The sequence below is a fragment of the Triticum urartu genome, chromosome 3, assembly GCF_003073215.2.
Source record: "Triticum urartu cultivar G1812 chromosome 3, Tu2.1, whole genome shotgun sequence".
In the NCBI taxonomy this organism is placed as follows: Eukaryota; Viridiplantae; Streptophyta; class Magnoliopsida; order Poales; family Poaceae; genus Triticum; species Triticum urartu.
In genome coordinates, this window is record NC_053024.1 from 729,270,918 (window position 1) to 729,291,366 (window position 20,449).

Below are 20,449 nucleotides of genomic sequence, written 5' to 3' on the forward strand. Positions count from 1 at the left end.
TATGATCAAGTGTTCTCACTTGACTCCTAAGTCAATATACTCATATATAGATGACCTAGTCATCGCAAATTGCTTGATAGATGCTAGAATTGGTTGTGCATGCTTTGTCACATATTTCAATTGCCATCTTATTGTGTGAGCATGTTGGTTGCATATTTTACTCATTCGAGGACATCCACTTGTTGTTTTGATTGTTTGGTTTTATTTCCTTTTGCCAAGTGGATGGACAAGAATGCCTAAGAACCTCCTCTAGCTATCTATGCTTTTCTCGTCTCAAACTCTATTCATGCTACATCACAAAATTTGATCAAGTCAGATTCGAACCACCCTGTGTGAGGAGCACTCGGAGTCCCTGATTCGTCATAGACTTAAACTTCCAAACCTCTATGATTCTCGGTCTGACCGATATCCTACTTTCGGTCCTACCGAGATCATTAAGTTGATCTGAATTTTTGATCTCGGTGCAACCGATTTGAACCATTCGGTCACACCGAGTTGCAACAACTGTATATAGTTTTGCATCTCGGTGCCACCGAGTTGTTCCACTCGGTCACAACGACAGGGTCGGGCTATATATAGTCACGGGCAAAAATTTGGAAATTTCTCCGAACCCCTTTGCCCGCGCGATAGCTCGCTCTGCCAACGTGGTCTCCGGATCGTCTCCTCGCTGCCAGCCGCCTCCAGTCGCTGGTCTCCATCACCGTCAACGGAATTCTACCCCGCCGTTGCCGCCGTAGCGAGTCTCCGCCGAACTAGGGTATGGACTCGATCACAGTGCTATTCCCCGTCCGATTCCTAGCACATTGTGTTCTTAATGATTCCTGCCACGATTGAAACACTCCTATCCAGTCAATGCGTTCGTACATTAGTTTTGATTCGAAAATTTTAGGGTTAGGTATCCGCCGAAACCATCTCGGGCCCACCAAATTGAAAAACTCGGTCCCATCGATTTGGCTCATGCCATTGCACAAGTGAGACTCGGTCTGACCGAGAATTACTTATCGGTGTGACCCATTTTGGAACTTTGTGAAACCCTAGCAGTCTCGGTGCCACCGAACTGCGACTCGGTCTGACCGAGTTCACTAGTTTAGGTTCCAAAACTGCTTCGGTATCACCGAGTTTAAAAATCGGTAGATCTGAGATGATTTCAGTGGGAAACTAAAACTAAGTTTTTGAATCATTCTTTTGCAAAAATCTCTGCATTTTGTGATGCTCATCCACTCTACCTCATCTATAAACTCTTCACGGGGTCAGTAGTCAGCTTTTACATCATGTCTGATTAGAGTGACAGCCAGAACAGATCAGAAGAGCAGGTGCTCATGAGTGAGGGCACTAGTCCCTCCAGCTCTTCAGATGATGGCAGCAGAAGTACCCCAAGCAATTTTCCAAAAGCTGCCACCAGACAGAGGAAGAAGAGAACTTCAGATTCTGAGGATGAAGATTATGTGGCAGAGGAAGAGGAAGCCACATCAAAGAGAGTTGTGCTCAAGAAGGAATATGGCTCAGCTCAAGGCACAAAGCCAGGCTTAAAAATCAAAAGGCTAACAGGTAGGTAGCCTATGCCAAAGGCCAAAGCTTCAACTCAGATTCCTAAAAAGCCTGCAACCATAGAGCCAGTTGCTGCTGAAGGAAAGAAAAGGAAGGAAAGGGTCAAGAAGACCGTAGCCAGAGTGGTTAGAAAGGCTTCCATCATGGAAGAAGAGGAAGAAGAAGATGTTGCTGCACCAGCACCTAAGGCACCTAAGCTTATGGGTGATGCTATCAGGACAGGGGCTGCTGCATCTAAGCCCAAAGAAGCACCCAAAGCTGCCTCCAAGCCCAAGTCTGCCCCAAAGAGAAACACGAGGAGCATACCTGCAACTGAGAAGAACAAGGCCCCAGTGCCTGAAGCTGCTGAAGAAGATGATGAAGAGCATGTTCTGAGAAAGCTCAAGCCCAAGATCCCAGACCACAATGATGCTCATCCTGTGGCTGAGGACATGAAGCTCAGAAGAGACTCAGGGCTGAGGAAGTGGAGAGAAGCAGACCCGTATGCTTCAAGGAGAAGAACTGCTGTTGATTACAAGTTTCACACCAAGGAACAGCAAGATTTCTATGAGACAGTTTTGTTGGACAAGAAGCCCATAGTTTGTGACATGAGATGGGTCAATTGGGAGTACATCAAGGACAATGAAGAACACTACCCTGGAGTGTATGACAGCTTCAATGCTTGTGGAGTAGCAGACTTTGTTGGGCAGAAGCTCACAACGTGGAACGAGGAACTCATTATGCAATTCTACTCCACAGCACATTTCTACCCAGATGGAAAGATCACATGGATGTCTGAAGGTACGAGGTACCAATCTACTGTTGCTGAGTGGGCACAGCTCATCAATGCCCCAGAGGAGCATGAGGATGACTTGGATATCTATGCCAAGAAGAAGATGGACCACAACTCTATGTCCAATATGTACAAGGAAATTCCAAACGAGGCACTTGATACTTTCAAGTTTGGGTCTGTGCATTATCTTCTGTCAGGGCTGCCAACCATTAACTGGATCCTTAGGCACACTCTATTGCCCAAGTCAGGTGATCACAAGATGATCAAAGGCCATGCAATCAATTTGCTTCATGCATTTGATGTGCCTCAGAAATTCAAGGTCATGAGCCTCATAGTAGAAACTATCAAGAGGACTGCAACAGATCAGAAGAGGAGCTGTGGTTATGCCCCTCAGATTCAGGAGTTAATCAACTCGAAGATGGGCACAGGCATATACTTGTTGGACAAGGAAGACTTGCCTATTCATCCAGACTTTGAGGACAACCAAGTTGTGATGAATGAGAATGAACCATCATCAGTTCAAGCACAAGCAAAGAAGGAGCAGGCAAGGAAGGAGAAAGCTGCCAAGATGCCAACTCAAGAGGAGGCATCTGAGTATTTCTTGAAAACCAAACAAGAGCAGCTTGGTTACTTGATTGCATCCACACCGAGGATTGAGCAAGGACTGGCCACCCTCACTCAGAATCAGCAGAGCTTAGAGAGGATCATGGAACAAAAGTTCTATGACTTGGATGTCAAAGTAATAGAGATTCAGTCCGCAGTGGAACAACTTCAGGATGACATGCGGGAGAGGAGAGGCAAGACTACAACTGATGCATTTGCCAGAGTGCCAAGAGCTCAGAGATCACATGCAGTGCCAGTTGCTGACACCAGAGCCACCACTTCTGCACCAGCTACAGCTTCAGTTCCACCAGCTCCAGCATCTACTTCGGCCTCAACTCCAACCACGTCTATAGAAGGCTTCGTCCTTGGAGTGCTCCGAACTCCAACACCACCAGAAGATCAAGCCTGAGAGTCGATCTAGCACTATGCATTTTCTAGGAACTTTTTGGTAACTTGTTGCCAAAGGGGGAGAAAAATGTATAGATCATAGGCTTCGAGAGAGAGTGTTGTTTTTTTCTCTCTTGCTTTATTTGGTGGTTTTTCGAACTTTGTTTTCTTTTGAGTGCTTGAGATACTATGCCGTTATCTGTGAGACATTGATGATCATGTGTTTGATCATAAGCTACACGTAATGCTTGGTGAATGCTATTATCTTATCTATCTTATGTGATCATTCACTTTTCTTGGTGATGAGTGCATGTATTTCATTCTTATCATTTTAAGCGCTCCACCAAGATGTATGTGACATGGAAGAGTAACCCATGACTCTAACTCTTTGTGCATTTGCAGTCAAAAGCAAATCTTAAATATGCACAAATTTAGGGGGAGATCTTACTTATCACATACTTCTCAAAGCGACGATATATTTCATGCTTATTATCATTTGTCGAAGCTTTGATCTATATGTTGTCATCAATTACCAAAAAGGGGGAGATTGAAAGTGCAACTATCCCTAGGTGGTTTTGGTAATTCATAACAACATATAGCTCATTGAGCTAATGCTATTCCAAGATGATTATTTCAGGAAAGCTCAATGATTGGCATGGCATGGATGTTGAAAGTGGATCCCTCAAAATGCTAAGGACAAAGGATTGGCTCAAGCTCAAAAGCTCAAGACTCTTCATTTTATATTTTAGTGATCCAAGATCACATTGAGTCTTTAGGAAAAGCCAATACTATCAAGGAGGGATGAGGTGTTGCTTAATGAGCCTCTTGCTTCATGTGCTTAGTGATATGCTCCAAAACCCTCAACTACTTTCCCATATCCACATTTGACCTAAACCCTAAGCCAAACTCGTCCCTACCGATTCTATCAACCCGGCGTCACCGAGTTTCACTTGTCATAGCCATTGCCAAACCCTAGCAAATCGGTTCTACCGATAGGGATCTCGGTCTCACCGAGATGGGATTGCAAACTCTCTGTTTCCCTTTCGTAACTTTTCGGTCTCACCGAAAGAGCGGATCGGTCCCACCGAGATTGCAATGTAAATTCAGTGTTTCCTTTTTGTAACTTTTCGGTCTCACCGAAAGAGCAAATCGGTCCCACTAAGTTTGCCTGACCAACTCTCTGGTTAGCTTATTACCAAAATCGGTCTCACCGAGTTTGTGTAATCGGTCTCACCGAGATTACGTTATGCCCTAACCCTAACCATATCGGTCCCACCGAGTTGCATGTCAATCCCACCGAAAATCTCTAACGGTCACTAGGTTTACTATTTCGGTCTGACCGAGTTTGTTGATTCGGTTCCACCGAGATTGGTAAATTGTGTGTAACGGTTGGATTTTGTGTGGAGGCTATATATACCCCTCCACCTCCTCTTCAATCGTAGAGAGAGCCATCAGACTAAGCCTATATTTCCAACTCATATGTTCTGAGAGAGAACCACCTACTCATGTGTTGAGACCAAGATATTCCATTCCTACCATATGAATCTTGATCTCTAGCCTTCCCCAAGTTGCTTTCCACTCAAATCTTCTTTCCACCAAATCCAAATCCTGTGAGAGAGAGTTGAGTGTTGGGGAGACTATCATTTGAAGCACAAGAGCAAGGAGTTCATCATCAACACACCATTTGTTACTTCATGGAGAGTGGTGTCTCCTAGATTGGCTAGGTGTCACTTGGGAGCCTCCGACAAGATTGTGGAGTTGAACCAAGGAGTTTGTAAGGGAAAGGAGATCGCCTACTTTGTGAAGATCTACCGCTAGTGAGGCAAGTCCTTCGTGGGCGATGGCCATGGTGGGATAGACAAGGTTGCTTCTTCGTGGACCCTTCGTGGGTGGAGCCCTCCGTGGACTCGCGCAACCGTTACCCTTCGTGGGTTGAAGTCTCCATCAACGTGGATGTAGGATAGCACCACCTATCCGAACCACGGGAAAAACATCCGTGTCTCCAATTGCGTTTGAATTCTCCAAACCCTTCCCTTTACATTCTTGCAAGTTGCATGCTTTACTTTCCGCTGCCAATATACTCTTTGCATGCTTTCTTGAATTGTGTGATGATTGCTTGACTTGTCCTAAAATAGCTAAAATCTGCCAAGAACTAAAATTGGGAAAAGGTTAAGTTTTTATTTGGTCAAGTAGTCTAATCACCCCCCCTCTAGACATACTTTCGATCCTACACTTGCTTTATATCTGAGAAAAGTAATTGAAAATTTACGTTGTAGCTCGGACCTTAGCCCTTCTCAGCAGAGCTCGTCTTCGGGGGATCTTCTTCCAGAGATGATGGAGAGCGGAACGCCTCCCCCTGCCATACCACCTTGCGAGGCGGGCGACCCTGAGGTATCGTCGCGGAGGGTTTCTCTGAGTCCGGCAGGGCCGGAAGGTAGTCATATGCCCCCCCAAAGCCCTCCGTGTCCGGCCTTCGAAAAGGGCCATCGGACGAGTCCGGCGCCGTCTGGTGCGCGGTCGGAGGAGCTAAAGGATCTGCTAGGGCGAGCATCTATCTCAGAGGAGCACCGTGCATTGATGGGTACGGTGATTGAGAGGATTTCATCCGCGGAGAGTGGATTGCACGAGGCCGTCAGGAGTTTACTGACAGGTTTTGAGGTACGCGAAATAATGTACCCTTTTTGGATAGTTGCGCATAAATAAGATGCGCCCTGTGTAGATAGTAGCCCCTGAGACTCTGTGCGTTGTCAAAAGTGACGACGCGCAGAGGATCATAATCCCAGGTCTAATATGCCGCCTTCATACATAGGTGGCGAAGTGTCCGGTGTCAAGCCGGACTGATGAATTTGCCGAGCTAAAGCGGCAACTTGACGTGGCAGGTGCCGACATCGCGCTTGTCAACAAGCACCTGGTAAGAGGAGCTTTATGCCGGTATCTTACAATGTGTGCGCTGGATGCAGATGGTGCTGCTGCCATGGAGAATCTTAGGGCAGAACTTGCCCGAGCCAAGGAGCAAGCCAGGAAAAATGATGCGGCTGCCGGAAAGGCAATTGAAGAGCTGAAAGCCGAACAGGCTGCTCATTGCTGAAGCAAGAAGGAAATGGCCGAGATGGCCGTGAAGCTGAAGAACGCCGCTAACCGTTGCAAGCTTCTTGAAAAAGAAGATCGGGCGGAACAGACGGACCTGGAGAAGGCCGTTTCCGATGCCAAGGATGCTCGCTCTGCAATGAGAGCTATGAAGGAGGAGCTGCGTCAGGCCGGAGAGATCGCGGCTGGAAAGCCCTTTATGCTGCGGAGGAAGTTCTTTGATCCTAAACATGCTCCGTTAGACCGGATGTGGAGTACGGCGGACACCTATCTGGATTTGGAAGCGAGTGCCGCAGATGCGGCCGAACACTTCCGGGATCAAGAAGATCGCGAAGTGGAAAAGCTCTTTTGGTCGCAGTTCCACAATTCGGAGCGTCCACTGTTATTAGCCGATCGTTTGGCCGAATGGGCCGAGCTAAATAGGTTGTCCGGACTCGCCATGAAGTATGTCATGAGTCATCTGTGGCCAGAGAGGCCGGAGCCGAAAAGTTATTTCAACTTAGTGCAGCAGTTCCTTGGTGCGGCGCCGCATATCGATGCGATGAAGAGGTCAGCATGCATAGAGGGTTCACGGATGGCTCTTGCCCGTGTGAAGACATACTGGGCGGAAATGGAGGCCACCGCTGTTGCATCCCCAGACTCGGATGGAAGCCGAGTACCTGCCGAGCACTATTTTCAGGAAGTTCTGCAAGGTGCTCGTTTAATAGAGACGCAGTGCTCGAAGGATACTATATTCGAATAGCATATATTATTGTAAAACAATATTTTGATAAATTGTAGAAGTTTTTTATACTTGTGCCTGCAAGTATTATAATACCTCCTGTGCGACCGTTTAACATATATGTATATATAATCTGAAAGATGGCAGTCGTCGGCTTCAGCCCCCACACACATAATGCGGGGGTGTTCGCAGAAGGCGCATTTTCACACTTGATCCAACGTCTTGGTCCTACAAAGAAGGTGATAGCGCAGCGAACTAGGCAATCGGACTATGATGCTTTATCACTTTCACTTAGCCATATGAGTTTGACAGTGAGGCTACTTATATAGCCCCTGGTGGCGCCTGCGCTCGCCCGAACTCGGGGCGCGTATGTGCCTGGCCGGGAAGCGGACCTTCGTTAATGCGGAGGAATCCTAAAGATTCCGGTAAGTCATCGAGTGGTTGACCAGTCTCACGCTATATCATGACAGTCAGTTTTCGGCTTTCTCTACCGAGGTGCTCGCATGGCCGAACCGGGGCACAATCGCAGTAGTTCTCCTGGTGCCGCCTTAGCCGATAGAGCGGAACGTAAGGTAGCAAAACACAGGAGCCGGGCAAACCCAAAATTTGACCAAAGACATGATTCAGAGCTGATGCATATAAGGCCAAACTCGCGACGCCAAACACTCCCTAAGGTATTCGGTCTTTATGAGGGCGGGCGGGATAACGCCCTTAGTAATAAGCCCCTAGTGTCCAGGTACGCGCAAAACTCTGACGTGGCCACATGCCAAAACGCTAGCCTCCTCCTTGGTTATACCAAGAAACCAGGGGATGTGTATCAACAAGAGACAGTAAAAAAAGGTTTACGTAGGGTCTTAATCTAAAAAGAATCCTTGGAACGGGTCCCTGCTGCACATCTGCGCCCGTGTCTCCGTTGTGCCGTATCCTGGACGGGCATAGCACGGTGTTCATTTGTAAAAGAGAGGAACTTAGTTTAGGAAAGATCGTGCCGAACATGAGTTATACTAAATAAACGAAGTATAAATCGAAATGGGTAAAATTGAGCTTTATTGTCTCTTGTTTTATATGCGCGGAGCCCCTAGTATAGGGGTATACGGCTATTAAGCCTTTGTCAATTAAATGTTTATGCCGGACTCGTCTAGCCGTGTCCGTGGTCTTGACGACCTGTTTAGGTGCTTTGGCTGGTGAAGCCGCTTTATTGTGGGGCTGTCACGGCAGCCGCACTGTCTTCCGCGCGGGAGGAACACTCAATGTTTTCCCTTTAATGAGATGATGCCTCGTGGACCGGGCATCTTAAGCATAAGAGATGCATAATGCAGTATTGCGTTAAAGCGGGCGAAAGCTTCGCGTCCGAGCAGTGCTTGATAGCTACTTGAGAATGGGGCGATGTGGAAAGTTAGCTGTTCGTGACGGAAGTTATCGGGGGAGCCGAACATAACTTCTAGCCGGAGAGAACCCATGCAACGGGCGTCCGGGCCTGGCGTTACGCCTTGAAAGGAGGTTTTGCTATGGCGAATTTTTGTTGGGTCTATCCCCATGTTGCGGATTGTGTCCTGGTATAACAGGTTTAGACCACTGCCGCCGTCCATCAGGACATTTGTAAAGTGGAGTCCGCCGATTATTGGATCTAATACCAAGGCAGTCTAGCCTGCGTTCCGGATACTTCTAGAGTAATCCTGATGGTCGAAGGTGATCGGTTTTAACAACCATTGGCGAGTCCTCCTTTGGGATAGGCCGTATGGCGCGTATCTCTGTTGGCGCCATTCTGTTCGTCACGTGAAGTAAGTTTACTGTTTTGACTTCTTGTGGGAAATCCTTTTATTTCCTGGTGCTCTGCTTGTGGGGTTCATCGTCGTCCTCACTTGGTGTGTCGAGCCCCTTGTGTTCGGTGTTGAGTTTGCCGGATTGCTTGAAAACCCAACAATCTCCGTGGGTATGGTTCGCAGGCTTCCCGGGAGTACTGTGTATTTGACATATCTTGTCCAAGATTTTGTTTAAGTTGGATAGCTCTTCCCTGTTATCCTTGAGGGGTGGCTTTCTATGATTCTGCCGCGAGCTTTTGAATCCGGCGTTGACCGCCGTGCTCTTTGGGCTGTTTCTCTTATTTCGGCGCTGGTCCTTGTTGCGTCGGGGTTTTCCGTTTCCATCCCTAACTTCGGATATACTTGGGTCGCTGGTGCTACATCTTGCCAACCAGCTGTCATCTCCTGCGCAAAAGCGGGTCATGAGGCTTGTTAATGCGGCCATTGTTCTTGGCTTTTCTTGGCCGAGGTGTCTGGCGAGCCATTCGTCTCGAACGTTATGCTTAAAAGCTGCTAGGGCTTCGGCGTCCGGACAGTCGACTATCTGATTCTTTTTAGTAAGAAATATGTTCTAGAATTTCCGGGCTGACTCTTCGGGCTGTTGAGTTCTGTGACTGAGATCGTCTGCATCCGGAGGGCGGACATAGGTCCCTTGAAAATTTGCCCGGAAAGAATCCTCAAGCTCTTCCCAACTTCCAATTGTGTTTTCTGGAAGGCTTTTGAGCCAATGCCGGGCTGGCCCTTTAAGCTTGAGGGGTAAGTATTTTATGGCGTGGAGGTCATCTCGTCTGGCCATGTGTACGTGGAGGATATAATCCTCGATCCAGACCCCAGGGTCTGTTGTTCCATCGTACGCCTCTATGTTTATGGGCTTGAATCCCGCTGGAAATTCATGGTCCAGCACCTCATCGGTGAAACATAGGGGGTGTGCGGCACCCCTATATTTGGGTGTGCTGTGATGTTCGGATATTTATTGTGTTGCATTGCTTACTAGAGCTTGCTTTCTTGGCCCGTACATAGATCTGGCTGGTTCATATTTTTGATGCGGATCCTTTGGTGGATCGCGTGCCGGCTTGTGTGCGTCGCCGCTTGCCGCTCCATGCTGGCCATGCGGTCGTCTATCCGACCGGGTGGCTTTCCTATTTTTTGACTGCGGGGTCTCTAAGGCCTCCTCGTCAAATTCAGGCAGTAGCTTTCGCTTTGGATAGCTTTTTGTGCGGCGCCTTCCACCATATTTGTCTGCGGTGTTGCGTACTTTGCTCCATCTGATTCTGAGTGCATCTTCCGCAGTTTTGAGCTTCCGCTTCTGCTTTTTCTGGCTACGCGCAGTAGCGACGAGCCCTTCGTGGAGGTTCTTCTGCTCCATGAGCCTATCCGGTGTAAGGTCGTCCGGACTGTTGTTTTCGCAGGGGACGGGGTGTTCGGTTTGTTTATCCAAGTTGCCCTGTTCGAACGGTTGCTTGAAGGCATGTTCGTCGTCCGCCGGCTCGTCCTGCTCTATGGCTGGGTCTGTATGGCTGTTGTCTCTATCGAGGCGGGGCTTGGAGCGGCGCTTACGTCGCCGCTTTGATTGCTTTTCGAGTGAACGATCCCTCGTTGCATCCCTATGTTCCTCGTCGTCGCTTCCTTTGGGTGTGTCCACCATGTATACATCATGAGATGAGGTGGCTGTCCAGTGCCTTATAGGCATTGGTTCATGTTCATCTCCTACATCGTCGTCCATACCGTCGATGTCTTCGGAGTCGAAGTCGAGCACGTCGTTTAAATTATCGACAGTGGCTATGAAGTGGGTGATGGGTGGGCTTTGAATTTCTTCATCATCCGCATCCCATCCTTGTTGACCGTAGTCCGGCCAGGGCTCTCCTGATAAAGAGAGAGAGAGACTTTAGTGAATTCAGAATATCGCCGAAGGGCGAGTGCAGAAAGATGTCCGCGGCGGTGAACTCCATGATCGGCGCCCAATCGGGTTCGATCGGTAGGGGTGCGGAGGGCTCGGAGTCTGGAGAGGAGTCCGGCTCCTTGGAGTTACGGGCTTCACAGAGAATAGGGCTGGTGTTCGGCTCGATTGCCGTAGAGATTGCAGCCCCCGAGGCGGTGTCCAACCACCCATCCTCGATTGACGCAGTTGGCTCCGAATTAAGGGTCGAAGCTGATGCGGGTGCGGCCTCCAGGGCACTGTTCGGCTGCAGAGCTAGATCATGCCCATTGTGACAGTGCGGCGCGCTCGGCTGTGGCTCGAATCCATCGAAGATCATGTCTCCGCGGAGGTCCGCTGTGTAGTTTAAACTTCCAAATTTTTCCTGACGGCCAGGGGCGTAGTTTTCGATCTGCTCCAGATGGCCAAACGAATTGACCAGCAGTGCAAAGCCGCCAAATACGAAGATCTTTCCCGGGAGAAAAGTCTCACCCTGGATCGCATCGTCGTTGATGATCGGAGGAGCCATCGGGCCTAAAAGTGATGACACAGAGGAACTCTCAATGAAAGCACCAATGTCGGTGTCAAAACCGGCGGATCTCGGGTAGGGGGTCCCGAACTGTGCGTCTAGGCGGATGGTAACAGGAGGCAGGGGACACGATGTTTTACCCAGGTTCGGGCCCTCTTGATGGAGGTAAAATCCTACATCCTGCTTGATTAATATTGATGATATGGGTAGTACAAGAGTAGATCTACCACGAGATCAAGGAGGCTAAACCCTAGAAGCTAGCCTATGGTATAATTGTTGTTCGTCCTATGGACAAAAACCCTCCGGTTTATATAGACACCGGAGAGGGCTAGGGTTACACAGAGTCGGTTACAATGGTAGGAGATCTACATATCCATATCGCCAAGCTTGCCTTCCACGCCAAGGAAAGTCCCTTCCGGACACGGAAAGAAGTCTTCAATCTTGTATCTTCATAGTCCAGGAGTCCGGCCGAAGGTATAGTCCGGCTATCCGGACACCCCCTAATCCAGGACTCCCTCAGTAGTTAATAAGCTCATGCAAGTATACGGTTGGCGATACCACGGCCGAGGTGTGATTGCATTATCTTTACTAATGCCTTGCTAGTAGGTCATGTTGCAAGGATTGTCACCATGGAGAATAAGTCTCCAAGAAATATCTTTGTAATTCATAGTAATAGGAGTTATTCTGTAATTTTCTTGGGTCTATGATCCAAGGCATTGTACCGCTAATGGATGTTGAGCTTCAATAAAACTATTGGTGATTCTTAAAATAAAATTAAAAAGGAAAGCTAAGGGTATCTCCAATGCTGACTTGCAAATTCGCTCCGGCATCTGTCCATGGACATGGGGACCAGTCCGCGTATAAGGATGCAGGAGACGGCCATCCAACCATAGCCGCATATATTCAAAACATCCGGGGAAACATTTGACCAAATGAACCTACTAAAAGCAAACATTTTGCTAAATAAACCTACTAAAAGCACTAAGCAAGGCTATTAAGCGCACCACCATGACGAAAGTGAACCTTCCGCCAAATCAAAGCAAGGCTACTAAGCACGCCATGCCATGGCGGAAGCAACCTTCCCCCAAATGATATGAGCACATTTCGCCAAATGAATGCCTAATTTGATTAATTAAAATACTAATTAGCACCTTCCGTTCCGCCAAAGCGCTAGCTATTCGCTGCAATTATCACATTGCATTCTACTAAATACTAGCTATTATGGGCAGACGCAGAGTCGAGACGATACATGGTGGTTTTTTGTTGGTCATCCAGATGTCAGGACTCTTGCAAAGCCCACCTATATTTGGTCTGATTTGCGGGAAAACGGACGACCGGACCTGTCGGTGGACCGATGCAGAATCGCGTTGGATGGTACAATATATCCACACAGCACAGTCCGAACGTATGCGCACGGTTTGAAGGTTAGCGTTGGGATGCCCTAACTCATCGTGTGACTTTTTTTATGGTATCCATCATGAGATTACTGGCAATAGAAAAGTCAAAGGGTGTCTAAGAAAAGGCTTCTCGTGAGGAGGAGAGTACTTTGGCAGCTTACCACATGTGCATGTGGAGCAATTACTAGTTTTTTTATGTTGAAAACAACAACTGCTACTTAATTGAAATAGTCAATGTGTACGTGCAATGCACGCTAATTTAAAAGTATATTAAGTGCACGCGGATATTAAGTAGAATATTATTTGCATGTTATTATGTACTCCCTCCGTCTAGGTGTGTAAGTCACATTAGAAGATGCATCATGACCTAAGTACAAGCTGATTGGAGGAGAAGTAAAATTTGGACCGGTCCTTCTTCCAATCAAAACGCTGATTTCCTTCTTCTAAACATAGCATTTAATCGCAACAATTAAGAGGATGACGTATTAACTACCATGCATGCCCACGTACTTCTATCATGCAAAGCCGCATTGATTTCTTGCCTAATCAACACACAGACGTGTTGCATGCATTGGTCATTGCCTGAAAAAAAAATGGAAGGATGGGTTATCGCTGGAAGATAACGAGGTATAGGAGGCAAAGCTGGCTGGCGAACAAGGCTGAGAGGGAATCGAGATGAAAAATTAATGAACGGCGCCTAAACGTTTTGGAAAAATCTGATTTTCATAAGGTGACTTACACACCCAGACGGAGGGAGTAATTAGCCTTATATTTGGCATGAAATTAACTGCACGCTAAACGTGTTGAGCGCTCGACATTGACGCAATCTAGGTCATTGGATTGACATGATTTGATGGTCGAGATTAATTGGATCTGTCCCTTTGAGTCTTTTTATATTAATATAAATATAGATGCGAAAAAATGACCGTCTTTTGCTGCTACTTTTGGACATAGTACAAACGCAAATGCTCATACATGCGCACATACACTCATCCTACTCTTATGAGCATCTTCGAGAGACTGAACCAAAACATCAACTTGCGATTGACGAAGTGGCTACAGACGCCTTCTTAATCAACGAGAACGTCTCCTCTCACTAAATACACAACGCTGGAGGATGTGAAATAAATCCATGAAAATACGAGCACTGATGTCAAGTTTAGAACTTGAGTCCTGGTGCGCTAGAAATAAATCCATGAAAATACCGTCCTCCTAACCTTCCTACTGCAGGTTGGTTCCCCTTTGCCTCCTTTTTGTTGCATGGATAGATACCGTAGATGATAAGTCAGGTACGGATCCGTTTAAAAAAAATGTTACTCCATTTGTAAAGAAATATAAGAATGCTTAGACCCCTATCTTATACTCACTCCGTTCCAAAATAAGTATCTTAACTATAGTACAACTTTGTATAGAAGTTACTCCCTCCTTTCCGGTTTATAAGGCTTAGCTCAACTTTTGTGTTTTTTCAATTTAGAAGGCTTATTTTCATCTCATTTTTAGTTTTCAATGCGCATTAAATCTTTGCATGTAAGAATTAAAGAGGAATACATCAATGCATGTAATGTTCCTACTCATCTAGTGGCTAAGCATGCATGCACTGCAATTAATCCAAATTAATGCATGAACTTAACTGGGGTGGTTTTGTAAAGTACGAGATATATTCCTTCACTCATAAAATGCCTTGGTTGATGAGATTTGAGATTTGAAGTTTATAAAGCGAAAAGGAGGAAGTAGTACAAAATTGAGTCATTTATTTTGGGCCGGAGGAAGTATTTCTTTAGAGAGGAATTACTTTCAGGTAGATGCACGTACGTCCACATGAGCTAGCGACACGTACGTCTTGCTTAGTTACAAGTTAATTAGTCGGGTCGAAAATTCCGTAGCCGTTCCGGGCACAAAAAATAAAAAATAAATCCTTAGCCGTGTTGCACCGACCGGCCGGCCGACGCGGTTAAGCTAGAATGCAAACGAACTCGGTCGTCCTCGAGTAGTTTCCGTTTCTACTGGAAATCCAGTGGCGTGCTTGTCGTTTTCTATCTGAAGAAGAAAACGCGAGGGCGATTGATCGAGCCACATCTAGTCTACGAAAGCGAAGTATATCTGCGATCGGTCGGTATCGATATGAACAAGGCTCAATAATTGCTTGAAAATTGTACGTGCGCGCTGCATGTTGCGCCCGTACACAGATCCTCCTATATAAAGAGACATGCATGCCCTCATGTCAAGCACATATCACAAACACACAAACACAGATCATCATCCTCCATTCCTCATGTATAGACAAGGCAAGGCACGAGTTTAGTTCGCACACCGAGGTACTCCATTGCTAGCTCGGAAAGCTAATTTGTGATGGGCCGCCACAGCAGCAGCAGCGGCAAGACCGAGGCCGGCGGCGAGCAGTACCGCAAGGAGGAGAAGCATCACAAGCACATGGAGAAGCTGGCCAAGCTCGGTGCCGTCGCCGCCGGAGCATACGCTAGGGTACGCAGCAAACACCTCATGCGTTGTACTACTTATTTTCTACGTAATGTCAATTACTCATGCTTAACTAGAACTAACAATCACTTCACGATCGGTATACAGCACGAGAAGCACAAGGCGAGGAAGGACCCGGAGCATGCGAGGTCGCACAAGATGAAGGAGACGATCGCCGCCACTGTCGCCGCCGGCAGCGCAGGATTCGCCATCCACGAGCACCACAAGAAGAAAGAGGCCAAGAAGCACGCTCGTCATGCCCACCACCACAGATACAATCATGGATGCATATGCACATGTAGACCCTAGCTAGTTATCTTATATGTACGGCCGGTTATATTCATTCATTTCGCTGTATTGCTGTTTGGTATGTTTATTAGTTTTGATTCATGCTAGGCCATTGACGTCGTTGTGGCATACTATGTTGGTACATTCTTGTACATGTTTGGGCACATCTCCTCTAATAATCTAAATGTCTTCTTTCAAAATAGCATGTATCTTTTTTTTTGCGAGTTCAGAAATAGCATGTATCTCCATTATTGTAAAAGGCATCATTACAAGATTACTTGATGAGTTCATGTCATGGAGTACTTTCTTAGGTTCACGTCACCACCGTCCTAGGGCGTGAACCACATGGTAAATCTTTGTCTCGTTGACTTGTGGTTACATTTTTCTACCGAGCATTATTATTTGATTGAGTGTTGCTTGCTACTGTAACATGTTGGTCTTTTTGCAATATCTATTGTCTCATATAGGTTAAATCATCTTAGTTGTATTTACATTTTAGAGAACTTATAATGCCGCAGTCGCTAAATCAAATAAGAAATTTTCGAATGTGTAGTCTGCTATTGACCCCACCTCTAGTCGTATCTTTAATCCTTGGCCCATAATTAGAATCAAGCAAATAGACCAAAAAAACCATAATCTAGCGTTAAAAAATGAAGAAGGTTCACCCATATTCCGTTATCAACATTATCTCTTCCCTTAATTGACAATTAGGTCAAGGTTATTAATCCATCTGAAGGTGACTTCAAGTAATCTTGCATGCTCATGAGAAAGAGGGTGGAGTTGCACACCGCCAACGTTGTATGCAACCATTTAGTAATGCCCTTAATGATTACAATATGGATTATCTTGGTTACAATGGTGATATTTTCTCGTGGTGCAGGGGTCACATGCATGAATGAGCAGTGGGCTATAGTCGATGGGCTGGTTTGTTTGTTTGCTCCGGTGTGTTTCATATGCAAATGGAGAACCTGCTCAAACAGGAAGAAATCTACTAGATCCAGAGAAGTTGTGCTGATTGGCTTACTCACGGCGACCAAAACACTTACTTCTTCCATAGGGCAGCCACGGGGCGACATAATAAAATTCTCATTAGACGATTGAAAGCAGATACAACTGATTGGATCGAGGACCAAGAGATGTTCAAGTCACATGTGGCGACCTATTTCTGTTCCCTGTTTTTGCCGGTGGTCCGAGAAACTGACCAGGATATTATTGATAAGGTTAAGCCCAGTGTGACCGAATATATGAATGTGGAGTTAGACAAACCTTACACCAGAGATGAGGTGAAATATCTATGTATAATATGGGTGATTTAAAGGCACTAGACGCGGATGGCCTACATGTTTTCTATAAGAGATTTTGCCACATAATCAGGGAGGATCTCATTCATGAAGTGTTAGCAAACTAGTGTTGGAGACTTTTATTAGAACCTGTCTCTTTATGAGATAGCGTGTTGAGAGCAAAATACACCCCTGCTGATGGAGACCTCCTGAACTGCAACCTCAAGAAGGGGAGCTCTTATACTTGTCAAAGCCCGTGGGGTGGGATCCAAACTTTTAGGGCATGTTTGGTAGCCGTAGCAACTTTTGTCTGCATTGCATGCTTGACCCAGTTGAGCCTAGCTGAGTAAAAACAAGCAAAAACCAACATTTGCATGTTGTTTTGTTGCCTGGATACCCTTTACCCTACCTGGGGCGAAACGGAAGGTAGGATGTTTCATTGCCCGCTTGTTTAGGTGGAAACACAAACCATGGCGTTTGGTTACATGCAACGCATGTGGTCTGGCAACCTCCTCATCAAGGTGGCGAGGTTACCAGCACACTAATCAGGTAGAAAAAACGAAAAGACACACATAGTAGCATATAAACATAGTTTAAAACCAAACCAAGCAGTTATGACGATAGTACGACACTTCAACCAAACAGTTTTGAACCAAACCAGTACGGCATTAAACTAATAACAAAACCAGCATGAGCACCAGAGAGCTCTTCTAGACGTTTACAGCGATGGTGTCATCGTGCCTCCCGTACTTGGTCACCACTTCAATGCCTTCTCCATGGCTGGCACGACCTCCTTGCCCTTGTTCTCCGTGTCGATCTGCATTATGAGCATCACAAAATTCTGCATTACGAACAACACAAAGTTCAAAGGTTGATCGGCATTAAATCCTATCGTCCACCTCTCCAAAACACCTATATTTACTCAGCCAAACACTAACTACTTACCGACCACCGCACTCAATTAAGCCTCCTTGTCTCTCACTCCTCTTCCACCTCTTCATCTACATGAACTCCAACACCAACCCCTTCCCTTGGGGCATTGGATGGAGGGCTTTCTTCCTTGGGAGCTCGCTCGGTGACCGCAACAAGTTCGAGAACACCATGGAAGTGTGCTCGAACTTCACTAGCATCGAAGACATGCAAAAGGAGGCAGACGTTGTGGTGAAGAAGGCGACGGCGAAAGAGTTGAAGACGCTGATTCTAACCCAGCGAAGGGTTCTATGTCAGTGTACATCCTGCATAGGGCCATGAATCAGACCGATTCCGGTGATGCTAGTTAGAGGGCAAGATGGTCCAAGTATAGGGGGTACAGGGCTCCTCAAGACCAACTTGCTGCGTTATGGACTAAGAGATTGGTGGCACCGGGGGTCATCGGTCTAGAGTTGGAAGAGGAAGAAGAAGCGGTGGAGGTGGTGGTCAGGGTGCTGGAGCTAGGCCACAGTTGTATGCTGATCGATCTGAACACCGGCAAGGATGATGAGATGGTGCATGCTATGGTAGCTAGTGTGACGGAGCCAGGCCCCGCCGCTCCAAGCGCCTCTAGGGTCATCATGGCTAGGATTTACTACTATTGTGTAAGATTAACCTCGAATCCCTGTTCCACCTGTACTCAATCCCGAACAAAACCTAAAATCCATCGCTACTTAGTACTCATGAAGAAGTGTTGATCAATCTTATGGCTATTTACCCCGATTCCCATTTCCCGTAGAATGTGGATTGAATAGGTGGACCGAATCTAAATGCGGATCGAATATGATAAACATAAGCAAGGAGATGAAAATAGGGCTTTCCGCCACTGCCGAAGTGCTGCAGGTGATGTTGGTGATGCCGGTGATGGAGGCCGATGGTTGGCTTACTGTTCTCCAATCCTCTTATAGCAGTTGTCGGTGTGAGAATGGTAGAATGGTGAGGGAAGGTGGGGGTAATTATTGCTGGTGCTTCGGAAAACAACACGACGTCTTGAGTGTGGCTCCTCGCGTGCAGCCGACGCCACCGTCGTGCATCCCACGCACATGGCTGTTGAAAAACTGTCGATTCGTAGGTTCCCAGTGAGCCTGGCCCCAAGGTTCTTTAAGTTTGTGCTATAAAAGACAAACAGTGAAAGCAGGTAACCAAACAACCCATTTTCTTCCCGGGCGGGCTTGGTTGGCCTATATCCAGGCAACCAAACACGTCCTTATAAGAGGATACATATGGAGAGTAAGTGATGGATCACAAATATATATCTGGAAGGCCCCTTGGATCCCTAGCAGACCTGCCATGAAAGTGATGAAGAGTAGAGGAAACATTCTGATCATGAAGGTTTGCGACCTACTCAATGTGGACAACAGAGAATGAGATGAACAACTTATCACAAAATCTTTTTGGCTAGTTATTGTGCAACGAATCCTAGACATCCCGCTTGCTATGGGAATGATGGAGGACTTCGTTTTCATGGCACAATAACATGAGTGGTATATTTTTGGTAAAAAGGCTTATCACGCAGAATGGAAACACTAACATGGACGAAAGTTGAGGAGATCCCCATGTACTAGGGACGTGTCTGTTAGCTTGCATGAGGCCCGGTCTGGCTCGCGCGGGACAGAAACGGGCCGATTGGTTGCCTGCTTTCACTGTTTGGCCCGCATGGCACGGACCTTAAAGCACTCATGGGCCCGCTCCCTGGGAATGCACGAATCGGTAGTTTCTCCAGGGCCAGGCCCGAGCGGTGCATGTGGGCTGCGGCGGCTGCACGCGCGCGGCCATGCTCGAGAAGCCGCGTTGCTTCCTGAAGCGCCGGCAGTTATTAGCCTCACCGCTCCCTCTCCCCACTCTCCCCCACTCTCCCAACTCTCACCGGCGGCGGCGGATATGAGCAGAGCAAGAAGACCACCGGACTCCATCACCGGCGAGCGGATCATCAGTTGGCCCGCGACAATGGCGGTAAGCACTTCTCTCTGTTCGACATGCAGAACTTTCCCCCCTTCAATCCGGCGTTAGATTCGATCCACGGCGGAGGGGAATGGGGAATAGAGGTAGATAAGCATGTAGAGGTAGTTCATACTAGTTCATACGAGTTCATAGTACTTCAAACTAGTTCATGCAAGATCAGAATAGAGGTAGATGCGATCACCAGAAGGGGGATTGGGGTATAGGGGGTACACAACGGACACTGGCTCACCGCGGCGACCGTCACTGGTGTGTGCAGCGGCGGGTCGAGCCGCTGGGCTTCATCTTCTTCTTCATCCCCGTGCGGGCCGGCGAGACGTCATCGTCGTCCTCGCCGGAGCGAGGTCGATCTGCCAGGTACAACAGCCTGGCTCCGGTGCCCTCGCTGGCATCTGCACCACTTCTTCCTTCTGCTTAGGCTCCCCATCGATGACCGCCGGTAGCGCGTTAGCCGTCTCCCAATACACTGCGGCACGACGATCATTAGGAGCCCAGTAGTTCTTATACTTGCCTCACTTCTTTCTTTGTTTAGCGTCATCAGAGACGGCCTGATTCATGGCCCAGCGAATGATGACGACTAGAAGTGGGGTCAAATAGCCGAATACATATTTTAAATTTCCTAGTTGATTTAGAGACAGTGGATGTATAAGTTCTCCAAAGTTTAAATACAACTAAGTTTCTTCAACCTATATGAGGCAATAGATCTTGCAACAAGAC

General features: G+C 47.1%; 1 protein-coding gene across 1 annotated transcript; it reads left to right on the forward strand.

The window, feature by feature from the left end:
- Nucleotides 1-14,998: 14,998 nt before the first annotated feature.
- LOC125549479 (abscisic stress-ripening protein 2-like) lies at nucleotides 14,999-15,718 on the forward strand. The gene is made up of 2 exons (XM_048712884.1): nucleotides 14,999-15,242; nucleotides 15,345-15,718. The coding sequence occupies exons 1-2, from the start codon at nucleotides 15,111-15,113 to the stop codon at nucleotides 15,543-15,545; spliced, it is 333 nt and encodes a 110-aa protein (XP_048568841.1). The 5' UTR covers nucleotides 14,999-15,110; the 3' UTR covers nucleotides 15,546-15,718.
- Nucleotides 15,719-20,449: the final 4,731 nt, after the last annotated feature.